This window comes from Gossypium hirsutum, chromosome A07, assembly GCF_007990345.1.
Source record: "Gossypium hirsutum isolate 1008001.06 chromosome A07, Gossypium_hirsutum_v2.1, whole genome shotgun sequence".
NCBI classification, from domain to species: Eukaryota; Viridiplantae; Streptophyta; class Magnoliopsida; order Malvales; family Malvaceae; genus Gossypium; species Gossypium hirsutum.
Window position 1 is genome coordinate 20,922,593 of NC_053430.1, and position 26,737 is coordinate 20,949,329.

At 30.0% G+C, this 26,737-nt stretch overlaps 1 protein-coding gene, 1 long non-coding RNA gene and 1 pseudogene across 2 annotated transcripts; all 3 read left to right on the plus strand.

The window, feature by feature from the left end:
• Positions 1-81: 81 nt before the first annotated feature.
• Positions 82-1,292, plus strand: LOC121232200 (F-box protein At2g27310). The gene has a single exon (XM_041117745.1). The coding sequence runs from the start codon at positions 148-150 to the stop codon at positions 1,171-1,173; it is 1,026 nt and encodes a 341-aa protein (XP_040973679.1). The 5' UTR covers positions 82-147; the 3' UTR covers positions 1,174-1,292.
• Positions 1,293-5,997: 4,705 nt separating this feature from the next.
• LOC121232201 (photosystem I subunit O-like) lies at positions 5,998-7,622 on the plus strand (annotated as a pseudogene).
• Positions 7,623-18,799: 11,177 nt separating this feature from the next.
• Positions 18,800-20,130, plus strand: LOC107951257 (uncharacterized). Its single transcript, XR_005930493.1, has 2 exons — positions 18,800-19,551; positions 19,852-20,130. It is a non-coding gene; the product is annotated as an uncharacterized lncRNA (long non-coding RNA).
• Positions 20,131-26,737: the final 6,607 nt, after the last annotated feature.

The window sequence follows — 26,737 nt, forward strand, 5'->3', positions numbered from 1 at the left end:
TATTTGAATGGAGAAGAGATATTTGGGAATGGTCCGTGTTTGACTCCCATTGAATTACCCAAAATTTCACTTCTTTTTACCACATTGAATCCCCCCTATAAAACCCAATTCCCCTCTCTCTCTTAAAACAACAAATAGAGAAAGCAAATGAATTCCACAACATCCCTGCCCCTTCATCAAGGCGGCAACACCCCAATCTCCGCCCTCCATCCTGACATCTTCCAATCCCACATCCTCGCCCTACTCGACGGCCCTTCCCTCGCCTCCCTCGCCTGCGTTTCCTCTCAATTACACGCCCTCTCCACCGATGATATTCTCTGGTTTAACATTTGTTCTTCCACTTGGCCGTCCCTCAACCATCCACGTCTTCAACAAATCATCTCTACTTTCCCCTCCGGCCACCGCTCATTCTTCTCCGATTCTTTCCCCTTCCCCGATCTCCAACCGTTGAAGCTGGACGTCAACTCTTGCACTCTGCCAACGGAATTAATCTTTGCCGTTGATGTTTATTATCAAAACCAGATTATTTATTCTAAAGTCGAAGAAATGGACACGTCAAGCAGCTGGTTTTTGTGTTCCCCGTTCCGGGTGGATTTACTTGACCCGAAAGATTCGGCTTCGACGCCGGTAAAGTATCTCGGTGGCAGTCAAGATGAAGCCTGGCTAAAACATTTGGAAGAGAACTTGAGTTCAAGCTGGATCGTTATCAACCCGACCCGGAAGAAGGCGGTGAACTTGTCGAGTAGGAGAGCGGTTTCGGTGCAGCGGCACTGGTTAACAGGTGATGTGCAGGTGCGGTTTGGGACAGTGACAGCAGGAGATGAAGGGCGAGGATCATCCAAAGAGTTGGTAGAGTGTGGGGTAGTGGTCACGTGCTGCGGAAAAGAAGGAGGGGAAATGCACGTGAGGGAAGTGTGCATGGTAATGGAGGACATGGAAGGGAAAGGGTTGAATGGGAAGGAGAGTGTAGTCATTTTGGAAGGGGTGATAGAGCAGGGGAGGAGGAAAAGAGGGGAGGGAAATGAAGGGAAAGTAAAATACGAGGAATTCCAAGAGAGGAAAAGGAAGAGGAAAGAAGAGAATCAAAGGAAAGAAAGGGTATTGGATTTGGTCTGCATTACGGTTGGCGTCGTGGGTTTTGTTTCCTTTTGGTCGGCTATATTGTTCAAGTAAAAACAACACCAATATTTACTGTATAGAAAAATATGAAATTCAAATTTGACAGTCAAATGTATAAATTTTTACCATATCCAAAGTTCATGAAATTAATTATTTATGATTAATTTGACCGACTACTCCAATTCAAAATGGATGTTGCTCTCATGCATTTAATAATCGGGCTTACTTAGACTGCTTGCTCATGACTGCGTCACAATATTTCTTCCTTAGATTCTAACATCATGTTTGGTTCACTGTAATGGAATATGGCTGTAATGGAATAGAACTGTAATGGAATAGAACTGTAATAAGTAATTCAACTGTTTGGTTGAATGGAATGGAATAGAACTGTAATAGTATTCTTGTGTTTGGTTGAATGGAATGATGTTGTAATAATATAAGGAAAAAAACTAAAATGACCGGAATACCCTTAGCAGAATTTTTGTTAAGGGAGATGAATATTGTTATTGTTATTAAATTTTAATAAGATTATTATTGAAAATAATTTAATAAAAATAATAAATAGTTTAACCATATTTTAACATAATTATTATTAAATATAATTTAATAAAAAATATAATTTAATAACATTCATTATATAACTATTATTATATGAATTAAAAAATCAAAATATATAACACTATAAAAAATATATAATCTGCTTTATTATTTTTAAATTTCAATACATATTTAGGCTCCGTTTGTTTGCCAGTAAAATATTTTCCGGAAAATAATTTATGGAAAATGATTTACTTTTCTAGAAATGATTTACTTTTCTGGTGTTTGGATGAATTTATGTAAAATATTTTCCGTTATTTGGTAGATTTCCTGAAAATATTTTATAAAAGCTGTTTTAAATTAAACAAATATATATATATCTAAGAATTTATTATCTTTTCATTGTTTATTTGAGTTTATTATATATATACATTAATAAATTTTACATATATTGCAATGTTTTATTTATGGGTAAACTACAAAAATAGTCACTTTTGTTTGCCTCGGGTTACATTTTAGTCACTTATATTTGAAATGTTACGTTTTAGTCATTTATGTTATTATTATCTCCCTAATGATAATCCTACGTGGTAGTCCAACTAGATTTTAAGTGCCAACTAGATCTTAAGTATATCTGTTAATACATACTTCATCCGGGTAAATTATATAATTTTCTGTTAATACATACTTTACCCGGGTAAATTATACAGTTTTCTATTAATACATACTTCATCCGGATAAATTATACAGTTTTCTGTTAATACATACTTTACCCGGGTAAATTATACAGTTTTCTATTAATACATACTTTACCCGGGTAAATTATACAGTTTTCTATTAATATATACTTCATCCGGATAAATTATACAGTTTTCTATTAATGTGCTTGTGAAGAAAAATACAGAACAACATTTCATAGATATGTTTCCATCTATTTCCAAATTACTATAGCAAGAGAGTAAGTCAAGTCTGAGTTATTGTGCTTAGTAGAAATAATAGAATGCAATGAGGCTACAAAAGCAAGAACCAGAAATTACAAGCAAATATAGTAATCAGGAGGAACAACAAGCAGTAAGTAATTAAGCCAAGTGGCCTATCAACCTGCAACCACTGGTATAGGGTTTAGACAAAGCAAATCAAGCAACATAGAGATAGATTGGTTCAGTGCAGAATAGCATCAACAAAGACCACCAAATGTGAAGATATCCCAAATTTAATCCATATCCTAAACTAGGTCAACAAAACATAGAACCATAAAAAAGGCACAGATGAACTAAATATGAACTATAAAGCATTAGGGAGGAACCGAAATCAATAAATTAATGAACATCCACTAGCAGTAACAATAAGACAAACAGTTATTTCTCTTCTATAAACAAGAATCATAGAGAAGAAAAGCAAAAAAAAAGAGCAGAACAGAGCAAACCCCTAAACTAAAATCATAAACAAGATAGAGGCTATCGAGAAGAACGGAGGAACTGGTGACTTCAGTTGACTGACATGAAAGAGCGAAGGAATGAAAGTGGCCGGAGGCAAAGCAAGCAAGAGAGGCTGGGTGAGAGAAGCTGTCGGATTGAAGTAAAAAAAAAAAAAAAGAAAACGTACCTTTGAGGAGATGAAGATGAAGGGTAGATGGATGGATGCTTGATTTGGAGAAAAAGGTTGGAAGAAATCTGGAGCAGAATTTTGGGGAGAAGAAATCAGGCTATTTTGGTCCCAAAATCTGAAAATGTATTCGGCGTGTGTGTTGAATAGCAATTTAGTGCCCTCACTACTGAATACCTATTACAGGAGGTGAGGGAATATGGCTGTAATAGCTAAACTGCAGAATCACCTAAACGGTGAACCAAACGTATGAATCACTGTAGCGCACGGAATAAGGCAGGAATGGCATAGCAATTCCATCCAACCAAACATACTGTAAGGGTTTGGTACCAATATTTCGTTTTGACGCCAAATGGATGTTTCTGATTAAAATTATAATCATATTCACGTTGTCATTATTCATTATATATGAAACATTATATTACAAATATTATATATATTGGTAAAATAACCAACCAAATAATCAGGTTCCATCTTGATTTCAGAACACCCCTTTATTGAAGTATAGGATTTTTTAGGAGAGAAACCTCCGTCAGTGTTAAGTTTCACCTAACCTGTTGATAGTAAGTTATGAGTAATTCTAGACATTATATCTTTTTAAAAGCTTTTAAATACTTTCATAATTAAACTAAATTTTAAAAAAAATAATTGGATAGAATAATCTTATTTATGATATGATATTATTTTCTTTCTTGCCATATGTTTTACTCTAACATTAAAAAAGTTACAAATTTGGATTCAAATTTAAATACTTCAAACAAATTTTACATTCAGCACAACAAAAAACAAAGGACAAAGGGTTCATGGAAGCCTATAATTACGGCCCTATTATTAACTTAATTTAATTATATTATGAAATAATTAGAATCATATCAAATCATATAATAATTTAATTTAAATTGATTTAAGAATCATATATAAATATAATAATATTTAATTTTTGTCGACTTCATTAGATAAGAAAAAGAGAAAAAAGAAATAATTTAATTTAATTTTTTGTTTATTTTATATATATGACAGTATACATACTTATAAAGTAAGAAACATGAGCATTTTAAGAAACTTTTAATTCTAGGTTAGTTCCTTAAGTTTTAAATGTTTCCTTAATTATTAGTCTATAATTATGAGCCACACTATTAACTTAATTTAATTACCATCTCATTACCCTACTATCAACCACATCATATCATAATTTAACTTAAATTAATTTTGGAATCAAATCTAAACGTAACATTTATTTTTTATCAAAATCATCAGAAAAAAAAGGGAAAAGACAAGTAATTTTATTTTAATTTTTTGTTTATACAAATCATATAATATTTACATATACCGGCAGTAAAAGTTAAAAAAGTAAATATATTTGCACCAAAATTGAAATTAAAATTAATTACCGGCAGCAGCCGGATAATAATACACGTCAATTTTACTCTTCCGCACCGTCCCACCATTTTTACTCATTCAAAGCTACTGCCTCCTTTTTTCTTTTAAAAAAAAATCATTTACTCAAAATGTATTTGTTGCTTGCTAAGAAAATTATTATCTATAACATCACAATTCAACTATCAAAAATTGATGGTTAAATAAATGAGTATGAATAAATAATGTACGCTTATTTTATTAAATGAATGAGTTTAAATAAATGTGTGTTTGGTTTGTTTATGTTTCCGAATAAATTTATTTATTAACTCGTTTAAAGATAATATTTTCTTATGAAAAATACTTATTTTTATATTTAAATTTAGTTGATTTATTTTTTATTTCCTTGGTTTATTATTTGTGAACATGCTTATTTAATGTACGTGAACATTAATTAATTAAACATGTTTACAAACACTGAATAAACTGAATTTGAATATACCAAATAATAAACAAACTAAATTTGAAAATAATATTTAAAATTTAAACAAACATGAATCGAATATGAATAACTTTAAAAATAAACAAATGGACAGAAACAAACAAAATTTTGATGGTTTGAGCTCGGTTACTAAACACAAAATAACACAAGAAGCGATGAACAAAAACGTTAAAACTGTAGTGAAAAGAAGAAAGAAAGAATGAGGTTTTTGGCCATTAGATGAAATTAAATTTATGGCTGAAATTGAAATAGAATTTTTTCTTCTTTCCTAATTTTCATACACAATAAAACACCAAAAGTTCCTAAAACTTTCCTTTTAATTACCGTAGCTCAATTGAAAAAAATGTTTGTAAAAACGGTTAATTCATATAAAGCCGCATGCATAATATGAATAGAAAGTAAGCAATCAAGATCCTTTAATACGATAGTATGAACACAATATCAAAACCATAACTTTTTTTTTTCACATGAATGCATTTAAATAGTTTTGTAGGTGAATTGAGAATATTAAATGTTCATATCCTACCAAAATATAAATTTGTTTAATTTCAAAGTATATATTTAAAATGATTGATCAAAACATTAATTTATTCGTTGATTTGAAATCTTATCTAATCTTAAATAATTATAATACATTTAATTTTTCTAATAAAAGATCTAAAATAGTCATAATTTAATTAAATTTATTTTAAAATTAATTTTTAGTGCTAATAAAATAAAAATTGTAAAATATAATACTAGTATATATAAAAGCATAATCCAATTGGTGTATAGGATTATCAGCCAACAAGGTAAGGAGAGCCCACTTTATCCACTCAATTCTTACGTGGCATAAAGCTATTGAATAAATTACCATCCAACAAAATCTTCATCCCCACCTACGATCATACGATCCCACAAGCTTCCCAATATTCATAATCAATCAGTCACCACTTGCACTCAAAAGCCATACCCCCCAATAATGGCAGCTACATTTTCAAGCCCATCAACCGTCGTGCGCCTCGGCAGCGCCACCTCCTTCTCATCCCCACCGAACAAAACCTGCCTCTCTTCAGGTACACTTTTTATTTTATCATGAACAGTGAGACCCAAATTCGTAAAGTACCGTAAAACAATAACATACATTTTGTCTATCACTTTTCGACTCAATGGGTAAAGTTGAGATTTTCAAGAATGCTGAGCTCTCAAATATGAGTTTCACCTGTGTAAAACATGCGTGGGTGAGTTTAAATTTAACTTAACGCTAGCAATAATTGGTTGATATAATTGTTAATTGTATTTTTAGTTGTGTGTTGAGTTTTAAGTGAGTGAACGTACGATTTCAGGGTTTTTGAAATCAAGTGTGAGGGGTAGGAACCCTTTGAGGCTGGCCGGTGCTTGCGGGGGAAAGTTCACATGGTAAGTTGTGACAGCAAAATGTTGATTTGTGAGTATTAATATGATGTTTCGAGGGATTAAATTGTTAATTGTGATTGGATAATGGGAAGCTTTGAGAGGGACTGGCTGCGTAGGGACTTCAACGTAATATGATTTGGGCTGATCGGATGGATTGCTCCGTCAAGCATACCGGCAATCAATGGCAAGAGCTTAACGGGGCTTTTGTTTGAGAGCATTGGAACCGAGCTTGCTCACTTCACTACTCCTCCTCCTCTTACTTCTCAGTTTTGGTAATTATATTTTACACTATTTCTTTTGCTATAGATTTTTCAATGCCATTTGTACTTTGGGTTCATAATTTGTAGACAAGTTTTGCCCATTTTCCAGTATGGGCCTCACCATTAGACCATGGAACCATCTTGTCCACTTTGTTCTTTGTTGAAGTGATTTTAAAAACTTTTTTTTGGAGACATAACCCAAACCAATGGAATTTGGATTTTTCTTTCACTAATTTTTTATCATATTTATTCTTTTTGATATTATGTCTAAAATTACTTATAGTTTCTCTCAACTTTTAAGTAAAAGGATAATACGCTTTAGGGTACTCAAACCCAAATCTTCCTATATTAACAATAATATCAATACAAATTGAATTAACAATCAATCGACTTTTAAACTTAAACTTTAAATCTAATATTCACTTTTTATCAGTGGACGAACAACTTAATTGGAAAAAATTATCATCCCTATAAAGGCATGGAGAAGGAGAAGTTTGATTTATTTTCTTAACATTGGTTTCAATTGTTGTTAGTCTATTCATTGAAGATTAAAAAACAAAAAAACAAAAACCTCAGTTCTCATATGGTATTAATTGATAAATGAGCAGGTTGTGGTTGGTATTATGGCACTTGGGACTGTTCATCACTCTTACATTTGGACAAATTGGGTTCAAGGGAAGGACTGAGGACTACTTTTAATTTTTTATTATTTTCTTTTAACCTGTAATTATTTATGAAATATGATATTATTTTGGTTTTCTTTCTTTCTTAAATTCATCATTTCCCTATAATTGCAATGCACTTTATGTCCCTTTCAATGCAAAAAAGACGGATTCTCCTAACTAAAATTAATTCTCATTTCTTTTGACTTTAGGCCTATACCAAAAAGTTAGTCTTTTTTCTTTTAATTATTGGTAAATATACTATGAAAGTCTTTGTACGATCAGTTTAATTACATTTTACCTTCTCTACTAAAAAAATGAGTAAATTAGTCATTATATATTAAATCAAAGAGTAAACTAGTTCTTCTGTTAAAAATTTCATCCATTTCTATCGTTAAAAATTAGTCCTCGTACATCAGCATGAGGTACACATGACATGCGACATATCATTATTTGGTTATTCTATCAGCTTCATCAGTTTTAATAGTACAAATAGATGGAATTTTTAACATAAATGACCAATTTGCTATTTAATCTAATGTACAATGACTAATTTGTCTATTTTTAATAGAGAGAGACAAAATACAGTCTAACTCTTAATATAGAACCTTCATGGCACTTTTTCCAAAAATTGTTATATTAAAAAGAATTAAAAAAACAAGCATTTTAATTCAATGATAATTGCATATATTTTTCCTCAAAAAAATTAGTATAATTAGGATTTAAATCAAATTCTTTGATTAAATCTGTAAAAAAAAAACAGTTGATTTTTCGAGCAACTTGTATTGTTCTTAGCTTTCAACCGAACGTCCTTCACCACTATGCTTATAGGTCGAATTGTGTCGAGTGTGGACTTAAGTAACACGAACTAAATACAAAACAATAGATAGTTTAATTACTTCCTGTAGGAAAGTAATTCTCCCAGTACAAATTGTAATTTTTAAAAATTATAATTTATTATTAGGAAATAAATTATCACAACTTTTAGGCAAAATAACAATATATGAAACTCATGTGTAAAAATTTATGTAAATAACTCTACCAATGTTATTTATTTATAGAAAGAGATAAAAAAAATATTGGTTGAATAAAAATAACATAAATTAATTAATAAAAACACTTTCTAATCCGCACACCCCATATATTATTTTATTTATAGAGAATTCCAATTGAATAAAAGATAAAAAGAAATTGTTTGACAACATTTTTCCGTTTGGATTCATGGAGAGCATAACGAGAGTATGCTTCATTTCTTTCATTGATATCAAAAGTGATGCTTGTTTTCATCCAAAATGGGTATCTACTGATTGAAGCAATTAAGAAGTTAAAAAAGACTGAGGAGCATTTTGGTTCACACAATTTTACTTAGAAAGTGTTAACAACTACCATGTAAAAAAAAAATTCCTTTTTCTATTACAAAATTTCACAGTCACCCTATCGACTAGCAACCTTCAAGTACCGGTTGATGGCTTTCCAAATATTTTTGTCCTCCCTCTCGTCTCTTCTCTACAATTCTATTTTTATTTTTTAAATTATTGCTAAATTTAAGTGTGCAAGATTTCTTTCAATTTTTGCTTGAAAGTGAAATTAGGGTTGCAAAGTTTGGTAAAGAGTTGAAGAGTTGCTTGCTTCTTTTATGTTGATTTGGACAAATCAATGAGCCTCCAACTTTTTAAGTAATTTATCTAAATTGTATTTTATGCTTAAAACATTATTTCCCCTTTCGAGTTTTTTTAGTCAGAGTAGTACTTAAACTTATATTTTGTTACCATTTATTTCCACTACCTTTTTAAAAAAAATTTGATTAAAATGTAGCCCAATTAGAATGTGCCACATTGCACTTCAATCCAATTAAGAATTATCATGTGGCATCTATATGTATTAACAATATAAATAGATTAAAAATAAAAAAAATTATAAAAAAAATAATAAAATATTAGGTCAACAACCAATCAACGACCAACCAACAGTTAATGGTTAAATTTAACCCTTCACATTTACAAATTCTATCAATTTGATCCTCAAACTTCCTAAAAGGGTTAAATTTATTGAATTATTGAGAATTAGGATCAAATTGATAGAATATGTAAGTGTTGAAGACTAAATGTGTTATTATACCAGTTAGAAAAAGACTTTCTATTATCAAATTAATCACGTATAACCAAAACAAGAATGAATCCAAACATTAGTGCTTAAATTAAAAAAATTTAAAGTTAAATGACCAAAACAAGAACACAAGTATAATTAGATGACCATTTATGTAGTTTTTTTATGATTAATATTTTACAAATCAATCATTAGATTTAGTAATATAATTATTTATTATGCATCTAAAGTTTCAAATCATATATTATTATTTAAAATTTTGATTGAGTTTGTGTCACTCTCAATCGGGTCCAAACTAAAATGTAATTTTAAGGGTATTTTTACAAATAATTTAGAAAAATACATGCATATACGGTGAGATTTGAACTCAAGATCTTAAAACCTTCATTTTCTCAACTTTACTATTTCAACCAAAATCACATTTGTTTCTTATATAATTTTTTTTTATAAATTTGTTACATAATTTTTTTCTATCCATGTATGCCATAATTGATAAAAAAATGTTTTTTTTTCAATATAATTTAATCTTTGAATTTTTAAAATAAATAACTCTTTTTTTAAAATTATTCAAAAAAGTTGACTTGTACAAAGGTTATATTTTGTTATTAGTACCTCTACTATGTATAAGTTGTGGATTTAGTCTATTTACATTAATTTGATTATTTTTAGTTCCTATATTTTTACAATTTTAAAATTTTAGTCTTAACCACAAGGTAGCTATTGAATTTAGTTATTAAGTTATGATATTTTTAAAATTCATTGCAATGCCATGTCAACCTACTATTTTCACATATTACTCACAAAAAAGTCAATTAATAAATTATACAAATGTTGTTTACATTAAGAATGAAATTTTGAAAATTGAAAAATATAACGGCTAAAAATAATCCAGTTGTAGAACGTGGGCTAAATCGACTATTTGGTCAGGACTAATATTTTAAAATTAAAAAAAATACAAAGACTAAAAATTGACCAATTCGAAAAACAAAAAGATTAAAATTAATTAAATCAAAGTACGTAACTAAATCCAATATGAATGTAGAAAAAAATTAAAAAAAGAAGCATTAAACGTATTAAAGATTATGAAAGCATGTAAATTTAATTTAATTTTGTTTTATATATTGTATTAAGGGTTTGTATTTGATACATTAACAATATATTTTTTATTCTATAAATAATTTTAAAATTTTGTTAAATTCTTAACCCTAGTTACGAGGTCTCAAAACTCCCGTGACAATGTACTAAATGTTATTTCTTGTATTAATATATTTATAGCTTTTGTATGACCAAGTTGAGTTTGAAATTTTGAATGATGGGTCGAAAATTGGAACTAATAAGAACTGATATATAGAAGGTTTAGATGAAAGTTTAATTAAAGGGTTTTTAAACTCATTAAAGACTTGGACCTACATGCTATGAATAAGAGATTAATTGGTAAAAGTTTACTGGTTTTACATGATATCAAGTAGGTGAAGTTACTGAAATTTTTAATGATCTTAGGATTGTAGGCTTTAAGTAGGGATCCTTTTATTGGATTTGTGGAAAATGTGTACAAGGAAATTTTAATTTAATGGTTTTTAATATTAAAAATTGTAAAATTTGTTTCATGGTCAATATTTGTCTCCAAATAAATCTTCATTTTAAAAGAATATATTTAAATTATTTCTTTTATCTAAAAGCGTCTAAATAATATAAATTATTATAATATTAATATTAAAATTATGAAATTATTATAAAATAGAGAATAAATAGAGTACAACCTAAGATAAAGTACACATATCTATAATACGTATGACATGTTGCTTCGTTAAAAATCTTATCTGAAAAGCTCAGTGGGATAAAATCTCAATTAAGAAAAAAAGAGTACAACACATATTTACTCCCTCTTATGACAACGTCGCATAATATCTTATATTCTACTTATCTCAATATTGGATATTAGTTTTTCAAATGATAACTTGAATAGATTTTATAAATGTTTATATCATCATTCTTCTAAAAGTCATGAGTGGGGAAGAATTTTATGTGAAAATATATTTTGGTCTCTTCAAGAGTTCCAACAATAATCATAATCAACTTTGATCATGATCCTGGTATGATAATACATATGTTCCAATCAAATCATTAAATATTTACACAAATATATTTAACAGTTTCACATTAATTTTTATATGTTTCTAGCATTCTAAATCCTTCAAGGATTTTAATATAAATTTCACTATGTAGTGTTTCATATAAAATGTTGTAACAATAAATATTAGACGCATGTCAAATCTTTCATGAACTGTCATATTAATAAGATACCTAAAGTTTATTGCATCCACCACAAAAGGATATTATATCTATGCTGAGACTTAGCAAAAAAATTTAATTTTTTCCTCATTTTGTTTTCACAAAACTACTCACTTGTACCCCAAACCTTTAGATGTTTGGACTATTGGTCAAAAACTTCACAAATTTAATTTTATTTCAATTGCGTTTTTCTATTTTGGTCAATCTACTTCATGTCTATATTTCTCAACAAAGTTATTCAATATCCTCATTTTTTTCATTATTTCAACATTGCAAAATCGTTGTCGACAAGTTTTCATGTTCATGGTCCCATAGTTTTTCGTATTGACGTAACTTATCAAGATTCCTTTATTTTCACAATTTTCATCTTTAGGTACCTAAATCCCTTCTAGAGTTCTAATGATTAATTATGTCTTGGGTCTGTTCAGGAGATAACCCCACTATATAACCATTTAGATTTTTTATTTTATTTTACAAAGAATTTTCATCTTTGGAACCAATTGATTTACTATGCTTCAGGCATGCATTACTTTCATTTATTCTAATATATTGTCTTGTCGAGACTTCAAAACATCAGTTGGTATATAACACTTGGTTGTTCTCATTTGGTAAGTAAATGCATCTAGCAATTAACTTGCAATAAAGTGAATTATCTTTTGAACTTCTGGTTCAAATTGCTTTCTAGAAGATCTAGGATAATGATAATTCATTCTAAGTAATTATTTCATCCAATGGTTATTTCTATCCCCCTAATATTGGAAAAACTATCAAATAAAAAAAAGTAATAAATCACATCATATTTGAATCTTCGATTCAATCAAAATATTTAACATTAAAAAGAGATCCATAATTAATATATATACCAAACTTTCTTTGAATACCCATTGATAAGCCATAAAAGTAACATGTTTTCAATCTCATTCTTGATGCGTTTTTGGATGATTTATTATGTAAATTAGTGAATTTGATGCTCCTAATCCTCTAGATTCATGTTTCTATACTTAGGTGAGTATAGGAAAGTTAAATGAGCAAAAAATAGGCCAAAATCGAACAAAAAGAGCTATCTTCAGGAACCACACAACTTGGGCATTCCCACACGGGCAGGGCACATGCCTGTATGAGCCACACGAGCGAGCCACACGCCCATGTGTTAGCCCGTGTCGATATCGCTCCCTGTTTCCCAAACACGTGGAAAAACCTTATTTTTAGTCTTTTTGAGCATTCTAAACTTTATAAATACATAGTAGAAAATGACCTAAAGAGACACGTAGAGAAGAACGAAGAAAAGACTCACAGAATGCCACAAGATTCAACTTAGATGCAGAATCTCCTTCAAGATTGAAAATCTCCATTTAATTTCTTTAGAAGTTTTCTTGGGTTTCTTTATATCTTGTTGTTTTCCTAACTTTGAGATGTTTTCATTCCAGATTATGAACTAAATTCCCTAGATACCTAGGGAAGATGAAACCTATGATGGATCTTGTTATTTAATTTCTAATTTACATGATAAATACTTGAATTCTTGTTCTCAATTATGTTTGCTTATTTCGTGTTTTGATATTTTCAGGATATTGAATCATGTTGAATGTGCTTATTCAGTGGAGCAAAAGTCATTGTTTAAGAGTAGATCTAGTATAATTGAGTGGAGTTGTATGCAATCCTAGAAATAGGACGACATAAATCTATAGGATTAGAGTCAAACCTAATAGGGGAATCCATAGATCGAGTTAATGCGACAATAAGGGTTTTAATTAGAAAGAGATTTCAATTAATCAACCTAGAGTCAGTTGTTTTTTACTCTCGAAAGAGGTATTAATATAATTTAGGGATTTCTACGGATCAAGGCACAAGTGAATAAATCGTTTAATTCAGATTCAGAATAATAAGTGAAGTCTAGGTGGATTCTTTCCTGGGTATTGTCTATCTCATTGGTTTATTCGATTATTTTCTTAATTCATTCTCTGTTGTGTTCTTAGTAATTAGTTTAGTTAAATTTTAGGTTAAAAATAACCCTTTCAATTTATAGGCTAAATAATAGAAAAAAGGTAATTACTGGTACTTTTAATCCTCGTGGATACGATATTCCCGACTCACCATAGCGATACTATTAATCGATAGGTGCGCTTGCCTTTATCGTAATTATAGTTAGTTTAGCGATTCATCACCCATTTCGTGCATTGTGGTGGGGCAACATGCAATTAAATTGTACATTCGAAATTTTTTGAAATAGGTTGCATTTAGCTCTTAACCAAAATCCAATTGTAATAGGGAGTATTTATCATAACTTATTGCCATGATGCATGTAAGTGCCGATTCATGTAAAATATCATATCATTATACATATACAAAAGTTTTGTTCTCAAAAGATATGATTTAGCTGTTAACCGGAGACATTTAGTAATTAATTCTACTAAACCATTTTATACATATAAATAACAAGCTTTTTTGATACTCACATTGATAATCTAGCATAAAGTAAGCATTAGAAACCTGAAAAATAAACTCACCAAAATTAGCAAGAATTGTCTCAAATGTATATGAAAGTTTTCTTCTTAAACTAATTATTTAAAATAGTAATCTCGCAAACTACAAGTGATGATTTGATAACTCACATGTGATTATCTTGTAGATGCATTTATTAAAAAGAATAAAAAAAATCCACTTTCTGGATAAATAACTTGTATTTGTTTCAGAAATGTAAGAGATTCAATTTCAATTTCTATAAGCAAGGTGCTAATAAATTGTTGACAACCTTAATTATTTCGATAGTCTAAAATGTTGACTACAAAGATTCATTCTATTGTTGTTAATTAGAGATTAGATAGACATGATATTATGGATTGTATATTATTTCTTTCCTTAGATAAGGTTTTTCTCTTTATATAAATAACCTGAGTAATCATCTTTTTCATAAATGAGTGAGATTATTCAAATCCCTTCAAAATTCATCCCTCAGATATCTAATTTCATCATGGTATCAAAGGTTTTATCCTAATTTAGGGACCAACTTTCGATTTTCTTTGAAATAGCATAAACCTTAGAAAAATCCCCAAATTGGTACTCATCCCCTTAAGGTTGTTATTTTTTCTCACCATTGGTCCTAAAGGAGTTGGAGCTTCATCGCCAACAAAACCCTAGAAGCTGGTGTCTAAAAGAGATTTGCGTGAGCCTTATGCAACTCTATTAGCCACTGTCGATCCTCTACACGTTGGCACGTGACGCTTACTTCGGCGGAGTTTGTTCATTTCGCCATCATCATCGATCTTGAAGCTATATTCTCACATTTCTCTTTAAAAATTTCTTGATTTGGTAAGGTTGAAATTTTTGAGATTTTTTATTTCTTGGTTTTTCTATTGTTGGTTGTTGTCTTTTTTGGAGTTTTTTTTTCATTTTCTTTTTTTTAAATGATAGCAACAGATAAAAAATGTCATAAGTTCTGACAACCCGTCTCTACAAATTAGCCACATCAAACTTGATAGAAACAACTATCTTGCTTAGTCTCGATCATGTTTATTGTTCATCAAGGCTAGAGGCCTCCAAGGCTATATTAGGGGTGCTAATAAGAAGCCTGTTGTTAGCGAATCTACATCCAAATTGTGGGATTCAGAAAAGTCACTTGTCATGTCTTGGCTAACTAACTCAATGCAACTACACATCTCTAGAACATATTTATTGTTTGACATCACGGCAAAAATATGAAGTGTAACTACTCTCACTTATTCACAAGTGGGAAATGATGTTCAAATATTTGAGTTACAAAATAAGATCCATAGTACGAAGTAAGGTGATATGTCAATTTCTCATTATTATGCTAATCTTAATGGGTTGTGGCAAGCATTGGATTACTATCAAGACTTTCTAGCAGATTATGCTTAAGATGCTATTAAGTTCCAAATACTTGTTGAAAATGAATGAGTCTATGATTTTTTAGTTGGACTCAACCAGGAGTATGATCAACTCACCCACAACAGTATTGAGGACCCCTTGCATCACATCCACATTAACATTACGGGTCTCTACTACTTGTTCCTGAGTTGATCTTGCCTTGATTCCAACTCTGTGGTATGCCCATCAACTATCTCAAGGGTCTCCCTCAAATCACTCATGGAGCCATAAAGTTTGGCAACTCTACCTTCCAAAGCTGACAACATATCCCTCAAACTACTAGCTTTTTTGCCCCTACTACGGGTCTCTTTAGGCTGAATCTGCTCACCTACTTCTTTCGTTATCTCAACCGACGCCTTCGGACCTTAGCTTTGATACCAACTGTCATAGAGGTAAAACTTAAATTTGGCAAACCGCACAATCTTAGGCGATTTCTTAGCTTCAAATCCGCCTAAATTAGCCTAACTCTCGAAAGCACATGTCACAACCTGTCACACGACCCGACGACATGACCATGTGACAAATCCTAATTAATTGCACTTTTGACCCACAAGACCATAGTGAGTTACACGGTTTGTTTGCATGGCCGTGTAACTCTAACTCCAGACAGCCTCAGCCTTTCACACGGTCGGGAAACACAACCTTGTGACTTCTGTCTACAAAATATTCCATGTTTTTTGCATTTGCTTCAAATTGATCCATGATTGATACCGGGTTAATCTAAAACTTTCTAAGCTTGACTTAAACCCAAATTTGGTTGTATTGCATGTTATACCCGATTATATGAGACAAATTGATATTGAACTGAAATTTTGAATTTTGAATTGCATAAAAATTGTCGAAACCATCCATCGAAATTTAAAATTTGGTGAAAAATGGGGGAATCGGCTTTTGAAAAATAGCATGATGGAGTCGCCACCGATCTTGTGTTTTGATGTGACCGGATCACCTAAGGATTTGGTTATTTTAATAAAACATTTTCAGTTTACTAAAACACCGATTATGGTCTACGAAAATTTTAGAAAACGAGCTCGGGAGTCAGTTACGTATGAGGAAGGGTTAGCACCCTCACTACGCCCAAAATTGGTACCAAATCGATTAAATACTGTCCTTATGTCTAAAATTAAAAACGTTTTTGAAATGTGGTTCTTTTTTAATAACGTTTGAATAACCCGAGTGGGTTGCCAAAAATCTTCTTATTTCGACGTCCGAAAGTCTATAATTTGAAATTAACAAAAGGATGCCCAACTATTTGGTCCAACGAAAAATCGAAACCCAGCACAGTAGGGTACGATTCCTCGAATTTCCAAACATTGACCATTGCATTGCCTTAAAATACGTGTGAAATTCTGAGGAGATATTTGATTATTTTGGACAAATGAAAAAACGCAACCCAGCACGATAGGGCTCGATTCTCAAATCGCCAAACATTGAACATCGTCTTCATTTTTAAGTATTTTTTATAAACATGAGTGAGAATGTAAAGGAATGTTCGATCATTTTGAGCAAACGAGAAATCACAACCCAGCACGATAGGGCATGATTCTTGAATTGTTAAATGCCGACTATTGCCTTTGTTTTAAGTAATTTTTAGAAGATATGAATGAAATCTTAAAGGGATACTCGATTATTTTGAGCAAACGCGAAATTGCAACCCAACGCGTTAGGGCACGATTCCGTGAATTACTCAATATCGAATCTCGTCGTCGTTTTGAAGAATTTTAAAAGACATGAATGAAATTTTGAAGTGATATTCGATTATTTTGAGCAAGCGCGAAATTGCAACCCAACACGTTAGGGCACGATTCCGCGAATTGCCAAAAATCGAATCTCGTCTTCGTTTTGAAGAATTTTTAAATGAATGATTATAAAGCTAGCTTAAGACGTATTAATTCGATTTGAAATAAGACCAAATTAATCATAAAATTTGGGTTTTATAGAACCACATTTCAAAAATCAAGTGAAACGATGACATGGGGTAAAGGCACATATGATGATACGATGCTTGATTAGTAAGAATATTAATCGACTAGCAGAACAAGCAATTAAATACAATTAATCTAAAAATTATGACCTAATTTCAATCACGTATGAATAATAATTGACATATCAACAAAACGAATACCATGCAATGATAATGTATATGTTACGATATAGAACAAACAACAAAATATATGCAAAACAAAATAGAACTTAAAAGTCAAAGTAGAATGTCGGAACAGAGACGATCTAATGAACCAATAATTTATACGACATGCGAATTAATGAATTGAGGCACTTTAAATTTATAAAAAAAAACTAGGGATATATATATTTGATGTATATTATAAAATGAATATGTCTAAATCGGATATCATACCAAAACATTAAATAATATTGGTTTTAAAAATGAGGATTTATAGTGTGAAAATTTTAAAATATGTGTAAAATATATTACAGATAATAATAAAAATGTATAACGCGATATAGTCTTTAAAAACATAATGGTTCTACAATTTATATGTATATATAAATAACTTCTAAAAATAATGATTTGTAGAAACATAGAAATACATGCATGCTTAAATCAATTTTATAATAAACTATATAATAGTTTTACGAACGTGCTCATATATATATACAAAGAAAAACTACGGGTATAAATACATAAATTTAATAAAATATATAAATAGATTAAGTATAGATATTAATAAAAGCATATATATATACCATAATAATTTAAAAGCCATGTTATGAAAGATTATATAATAAAAGATAAGAATATGTATTTAAAAGAAACTATATGTATAGAATAATGTAAGATTAATAACATGCGTAAAATAAAAGTAACCTTATTATAAAGTATATATACATATGTGTGTATATATGTATAAAGGAGTTTAAACAAACAAATTTAAAAGAAAAGAAATAGATGGATATATGTATATGGGATAATGTTATACAAAAAAAAAGAATGAATTTAAAAGACATTATATGTATAAAATAACATAAAGTTGATAATACACATAAAATAAAATGAACTTTATTATAAAATGCATATATTTGTACAATGGTGTATACAAAACAAAAACATTTATGTAAAACAGTGGATAAAAATATGACAGTATAATTGTCGAAGGAAGAAGAATAAGCCCATGATACATAGTGGCAAACACGAATTAAAAGAAAAAAAAAATGGAGGAGAAGCAAATTATTTGAAATCAAATTAAAATAATAATGATGGTTTAAAAATGAAATAGCTTAAGGGACCAATATATGAAGCGCACGGTTGTGCGAGGACTAGAAATGGGAATATCCCCTAGTTCAGAACGCAGCACTACATCGTGGGCTAAAATGAAAATGCTTGCGAATAAGGGAACCAAATAATAAAAGAAGGAAAATGGCAAGTGTGGTGCAATTGCGTGCCTGCGTAAAAGAGGAGGACTAACCCACAATTAACCCTTCACCGCAAAAACACGCGGGTCCCGAGGGTGTTCGGGTCAGATCCGATCGGGCGTGGTCCACGGCGTCGTTTTAGGGCTACTAGGTCAAGCCTTAAACGACAAAACTTCCTCCTGCACATTAAAAAGAAAAAAAAAAAGAGGAGACCTAAGGTAAATCTAGCGTCGCAGTAATGAAAGAAAAAAAGGAAGGGAAAACCCTACGAGTTCGCCCCCTTGCTATCCGGCCACCGTCATTCCACCATTGAAATCGGTATATGATGGCCCGTAGAGGAACCGTCCTACATCCGGGATTTAAACCCCATATCGAAAGCCAGACTTTAGCCTCGAGGGTCCGATCTCAACCTTCGGTTTCGACGAAGAAGAAACCGTCTCCGATGGCTCGTTTGAAGGTATGCTTCTCCTTTTTTATTTTATATCAAAACAACATATGAGACACAAAAAGAAGATGAAATAGATGCAAAAAAAGGGAGCACAAGGCGTTCGGAAGTCACCTTCTTGCAATTGCTTTTCGAATTTCTTTTTGCTTTGTATTGTTTGCGTTCGTATTGCTTATGTTCGCGTAAAAAAAAAACTTACAAATGAAAAAAAAATGAAAGGCTTTATAGCCGAATAACAAAACAAGAAAAACAACCATTTTTGTTCTCCTATTGGCTGCTATTCTACTACTATTCTCTTGTTCTCTTTCGCAGGTACGGGGCGTGTGCTGGCACTAGGCGTGAGGGGGGGCGTACGGGGCTGTCGACGTGGAGGCACGAGCGGTGTTGGGGCTGAGGCGCTGGCATTGTACAGAGGCACTGTCTGGTTGTTGTTGCGGCGCGAGCCAGGGCTGCTAGGGTTTCTGCCCTGTTTTTTTTTAAACTTTAGGCCACTTGGGTTAATTGGGTATTGGGCCACTAGATTTGGCCTAAAGGGACTGTTTTGGGCTTGTAATAGGACATTAACTAAATGGACTTTGTTTTATTCATTTATTTATTTATTGTTTTTTTACTATTTAGTTTGAGGGTAATGGGCCGGGCGAATTTGTCCCACTACAAAAATATTTCGTAATTTTCTGTAGCACTCTAGTACTCGGGTTTGGCAATTGGACTAGGTAAGGAGTGTTACAATTTTCTCACAAAAATTCTCTTAAGGCACCAAAATATAGCGAAAGCAAACTCAAAAGGCAAAGGAGTTCAAGAGAACTGAAAAGCCAAAAGAAAACAATGCAAACCAAGTATGTGAGTAAATGTTTTCAAATATTTTTTAACTTAAGAATAAAGTACTATGAAATGGCTACAAATGAAGGGAAAGACCTCTATTTTATAGTTGAGCTCCCTTAGATTTAATAATATAGATTGAATTACATCAACTATTGAGATTAGTGCCTATCTACAAGATGAGAGCCAAGAGTTTTAAGAGATTTAAACTCTATACATTCTTATCCTTTAGGCTTTACAATAATTACTTTTGTAATTTTGGTTTTACCGGAATGTTTCACTGGGTCACCAAGACTTCAAGTAGATGAGCTTTTTTATATGTTTAACAAATCGAGCCAATACAAGTGAGTTAAATAAGCCCCATTTAATCAATTAATCTCCATGAAACGCTCTATGTACATTCGTCATGAACTTTAATATGCAATCCGTGATACAAGCAAGCATTTAGAGAAGACAACAACAATGCAAAAATTATGGCTGATTTGGATAGTGGCTATTTTAGTCCTCCGATCAGAGAGATCTTCAATTTCGATTCTTTTTGTGTTCGTAATAGTTCACCAGACTACCAGTGCTGCTGGCTAACTGTTGGGACGTTTTCTTCACCTACTGTTTGATGTTTTAATTAATGAACCTTTTAAAAAAAAGAGTTTGATAAAACAATATAATGGAACGTGAAAACAAGTGGTGATGATCAAAGGATAAAGGACCACTGTCACTTATCAGTTACGACGACAAGATGACTCTGCTCCCTCAGAAACAACATCTGATGTTCATAAACACTAGGGTTTTCATGGACCATCACCAACTTCATTTTTAAACTTTTGACATATTTCAAAATATTATTCCAAATTACCTAATGTTAGAATTTAATAATGTTTACTTCAATTGATTTTGAAAATTTTAAAGTATTTTAAGGGTATGCGTTATTTTATTTATTTTGCTTTCTGAATTTTAAAACATTTTAGATTTTTTTTGTAAGTATGAATTTTAGGTATTGAAAATTAATTGTTTTAGCTTCACAAGAAATCTTAAATTTTGACTTATGCTTTATTATTTTAAATAGAAGTGATCACATGCTTGATTATTAGAGATTTTAGATTCTACGACAAAAATTTAAAAAGATCATACAAATTGTTTTCCTTTCTTTTATTAGGGTTGAAGGGGATAAATTTTTTTAAAAAATATTAAAGAAGAGGGTAAAGTCCTAACAGCAACGCGATTAGCTTAATTTGAACCAAAGCTACACCTAAAGTGGTGAATACTCTGACAATCAAGCCAACAAAAAGGGTTTAATCAACTAAGGATTTAATATAATCTTTCGTCACTCCATTAATGGTTCAATCAATAATAATACATAACGGTTAAAATAAAAAAAATAAAAAAATTAAAATATGCTGTTACTCATTGTATTTTTATAGAATTTATTATTTAAATTATTTGTTGTAAACGTTAAAATTTCAATCTTATTATTTTTTTAATTTAAAAATCTTAGTTCAATCATTATCGTTATTGGTAGATTTCATCAAAATTTATCAACTTAACATGTTTATTTTCAGTCAATCATATGCCACATCACATGAGAGTAGCCTAATCAACATGCCAAATTGATAAATTTAACAAAAAAATACTTACTATTTTTATGGTTGAAATAGGAGTTTTAGATAATAATAAAAAAGTAAGACTTAATTTTTAACTTTTTAAGTACATATATTGAATCTCAAATTTTATCGAAGTACAAATATTAACAATATATTTTAACCAAATTAAAAAAACATATGAAAATCTAATTTTATTTGAGAAATTTAAAATTTCACTACTAATGTAACAAAAAAATTATTTTTAATATTTTAAATGTATATCTTACTTAGTAGTGTTTGAATGAATTGAATCGGTTGGAATAAAAATGGTCAAGGTATCAATCTAATGAGATGCATAAAATTAGTTGACCTATGAACTAGTAAGAATCAATTAAACTAATTTATTATTTTTTTAATAATTTATTTATTTTAAATTCTCAGATCAATCAAATCGATAACTCATAATATGATTGATTATACCATTATTGTTCCAAAAACATTTATCTTACCTTGTTAACTCACTTCAAAAAAAAAATTAAATTACTAAAAGTAAATACATTTTTAATTATTAAGTCAGTTTGGATTTGAAATATTCAGTGTTTGTTTCTTTTATTTGTTTTTTTTGGAGGAGAAAGAGATAAGAAAATGGAAAATCCGAAGATAAAATTCCAAAGAAATTGAGCCGTTGGTTATAGTGGGTCCCTTCCTCATGGCCTCTCTTTCCTTTGCAATCAATGTTTTCTCTTCTTTTTGTTTGCTTGCGGGAAGATACTGATTAATCCATTGATTGATCGTTAAAAGTTAGGGGTTTATGGTTGGCTCACACTTCCACAATTATTACTTTGTACTTTTCCCCTAATTTCTTTATTTGTAATCTACCCCTTGTCTTATGTGCACATTTTCTTATCAGTCCCTATTTATGTCTTTCTTTTCAGTTGGTTGGGTGGTCATGCATTGAATCGTGAGTGGTGGGATGGAATTTGGAAGAGTAACGTTACGTGCATGTCCCCTTTTGCATGAGGTCCTTCAATCATGTATGCTTCTCACGATGCCTACTATCTAGGAGATAGTAGGTTTGATGAATCATGGTCAGCTTCAGAAATGCCCTCCCAATCATTCTTCGTAGGTCGATTCACTATTACCTAAAATATGAATCGGTTTGGTACGAGAAATAAAAATGGTTAATTATCCAAAACCTAATTCAATAGAATTAATTTACCAATAAATATCGATTACAGTCAATGTAGTTGCCTCCATGGGAGGTATCTATGGGTGAAGTCATGGCAAGGTATTGCTCGCTCAAAGTGGTTGACTTGCCCAAGTTTGCTTAGGGAAATTCAAATGTATAACAATTGCCCTTCTTGTCAAAGGGAAGCGATATTCCCTTGAGACAAAAAGTGTGGGCGAGGTCTTCTTTACTTTGGTGAGCTTACAATTTTTTTCAATTACACAAAAACTTGTGTGGAGCATGCTAGATAATTTAAGTGTTAGTGGAGGCATGATTTTGGGGAGCATGCTTTGTATTAAATAGTGAGCCATGTATCACATTATTAGTAGTTGAAGGCGTGACTCTTTCGAGAGACATGAATATTTAGTGTAAGTTCTCGTTCCCATTTTTGTATTTTCTTATGTTTATTTGTTTAGTGTAAGAGAATTGAGTTTGTACGAGGGGTGATGTTTACCTTGTTTTAGTTAAGAACTTTTTTTCCTTTGCTATTTTTGTAGTTGGATTCTTGAATACAACATAGGATGTCTAAGTAGGGGGGAGGGGGATAGGAAAGTGCACGACAAAAGTGCCTAAGAATAACTATAGTTTGGAGATTAAATTAGTAATTAATCATTTAAACTAATATACCACATTATCTTCTTAACGGTAGTTAACAATTCAATAGTGTTAGTGACTTTTATGTGATTTTTAAAAATATTTGAGCTATTGAAATGTAATTTTAAACAAAATTTAGGGTCAATTAGTGTAGTTTACCCTTATAATTATTATATTTACTCTAATAATTTATTTATTAGTATATTAATTATGTTTATGATTATAATTATGGGTTAAAATACAATAACTTTCATGAATTATTAGAATTATGATTTATAATTTTTTTCAAGATTATATGTTTACTTATTAATATATAAATTGTAATAAAAATAAAAATTATAATAATTTATCATAAATTTATGAAAATTGAGATTAAAAATTATTAAAGGAACTAAACTTTTTAAGAATAACAAATTCTATAGCAATGACAATTAGTAAAATGTATTACATTACATCAACCAAACACCTAAATTTTACCTTCAAACCAAATTAATCAAACAAGATAATAAAACATTCCACGCCCTATAATGTTGACCCTATATTCCTTGAACCAAAACCCCTAAATAGTTGGATTGATGAGTCACAACCAACTTTGGAGACGGGGTTGAAGTGGCTATGGGGAGTCTCATATTTGTAAGTTAGCTTGAGTAGACGACCTTTATGAGACCAAGTAAGGTCGAGGTGCAACATAAAAGTGTACCTAGGCGAGGTATCTTTAAGCGGAGTATCTCAGCGAGTTTTAAGAACAGCCCTAGCAAGGTCTTAGTTGGCCAAGGTGGTTGGCTTGCCGTGGTGTAAATGTGTAACACGATCTGATAACTTTTTGGGACATTGAGATGGCACTAACAGAAATTGAACCTTGCTCTTTAGGTGCCAACAAAAATCTTCAGGTGTTGACCAATTTAGTAAATTAAGACTTTACAAATAAATGTTATATTAAGATATTGTTAATGGATTTATAATCATTTTATTTGATACATTATAATTATTAAATTTTACTAAAATTATTAACAAATCTATATAATGAATTTTACAATTTTTTTTATAATTTGATATTTAAATTTTTTAGTCTAATTTGGTGCTTGAATTTGACATTTTTTCTTAATTTGGTACATAAGTTTTATTTTTGTCCAATTTAGTGTTCGAATTTGTCAAATGTTATACAAATGACCTCAATATATCAATAGTGTTATTTTTTAATGAGGTAGTAAAAATAATCTAAGTATAACCAACATGTGGAAGGAGACATGGATTTTTTTTTGTATTTTAAATCTTCAATTACTTTTAGTTTAATTTATTTTAGCTTAACATAATGAATTCCTTTTATTTTGAGTCTTTAAAACTCTTGTTTTCTTATTCAATATCTATTTGTTAAGAGTAGCTCAAAGCACAATTTTAGAACATAGATTTCCTTTGATACTGCCTTTTTTTTTAATTGAGGGCTTTGTGAAGAACAAGCCGTACTTTAAATATGTAATCCCTCTTGAATCAGTCCTTCCATTAACAATCAAAGTAATCTCAACCCTTGTGAAAAATAAAACTTGAGTATATTGTTTAGTGAAACAAATGAAACTCTAAAAATGTAATCATTCCTGCCATTAAATTTCATGTCATCTGCCATATGTAGATCATACATTATCTATTTATGTCCCATCTTTTTAAACTAACGTCGTTGGTGTTTTGGGGGCAATTTGTATAACATTTGACAAGTTTAGGTGCCAAATTTTAAAAAAAAGAAGTGTCAAATTTAGATGTCAAATTAGAAAAAAATTTCAAGTTTAGATACTAAATACTATATTAATCTATATTTTAATTCTTTTGGGTCAAATTATGGGTATGTACCTTTTTTTTTAAAAAAAATAGGGGTTATTTGCGCAAATAAGTTATTTTTGTTGACTAAACTACTGATGAGGCAAAAATACGGAAAAAACACGTTTGAAAAGCACTTTTCCAAACGTGTTTTGCTTATAACATTATTTGTCATTTATCCTAGTGGTTAAATGTAAGTGAAAAATATTTAACACAAAAATATTTTCTTTTATAATATTCGAATTTATTCTTCTCACAATGTAAGTAAAAAATAAATATTTGACACATAAAAATTATATATAAGAAATTGATATATATGTAACATAATGATATATAAAAATACAATTTTTATTATTTAATTAGATATTTATTATTTTATTCATATAAGTAAAACGGTTATTAATTAAAAACATAAACTAAAAAAATGCTTGAGAAAATATTTCAACCCAACTTATCCAAATAAATTAACCAATTTTTTTAGGTGAATTACAGGGTAAAGTTCAAACAATCAACGCGACTCGAATTCAGACGACATCTAAAATGATGAATACCTTCAACCATTAGATCATCATTTAATTAACCAAAAATTTAATAAAAAGGTGGTTTTGGGTGGCATTCTTTCTGTCATGATTTTCCTGTTCTGATAGCATTTAGTATACTTTTTAAGATCATATGATCATTCTTATTAGGAAAATAATTTTACTATTATGGAATCTTATTATTCATGATTTTTGCTGATGTGCTCATTATTATTTCTACAAAACTAAAGATTCTACTTACCCATTTCATTTAAAATCTATCAAATTATTTTATTTTAATAATTAAACAAGTTTTTATTTTTTATTTTTAAAAATTTTTTAAACTTACATATAGTTTCATAAATAAACTAGTTTTATGATATAGAATTTCTCAATAAATTATTTAAATTTCATATGTCATATATAAACTATGTTGTAAGTATGAAAGTTTGAATTCAATCTCAAGTAATGCGTTTCTTATTTCCAATTATAAAAAAATTAAAAAAACAGAAAATTATATATAATAAAATATTAAAACAAAGTTAATAGAAAGTAATTAATATATATTATTTAATATGATACGTTGAAAAATTGAATAATATAAAAAATTATTAGATTAAGAACATTAATGCAATAAGAAAAATAATAAAATA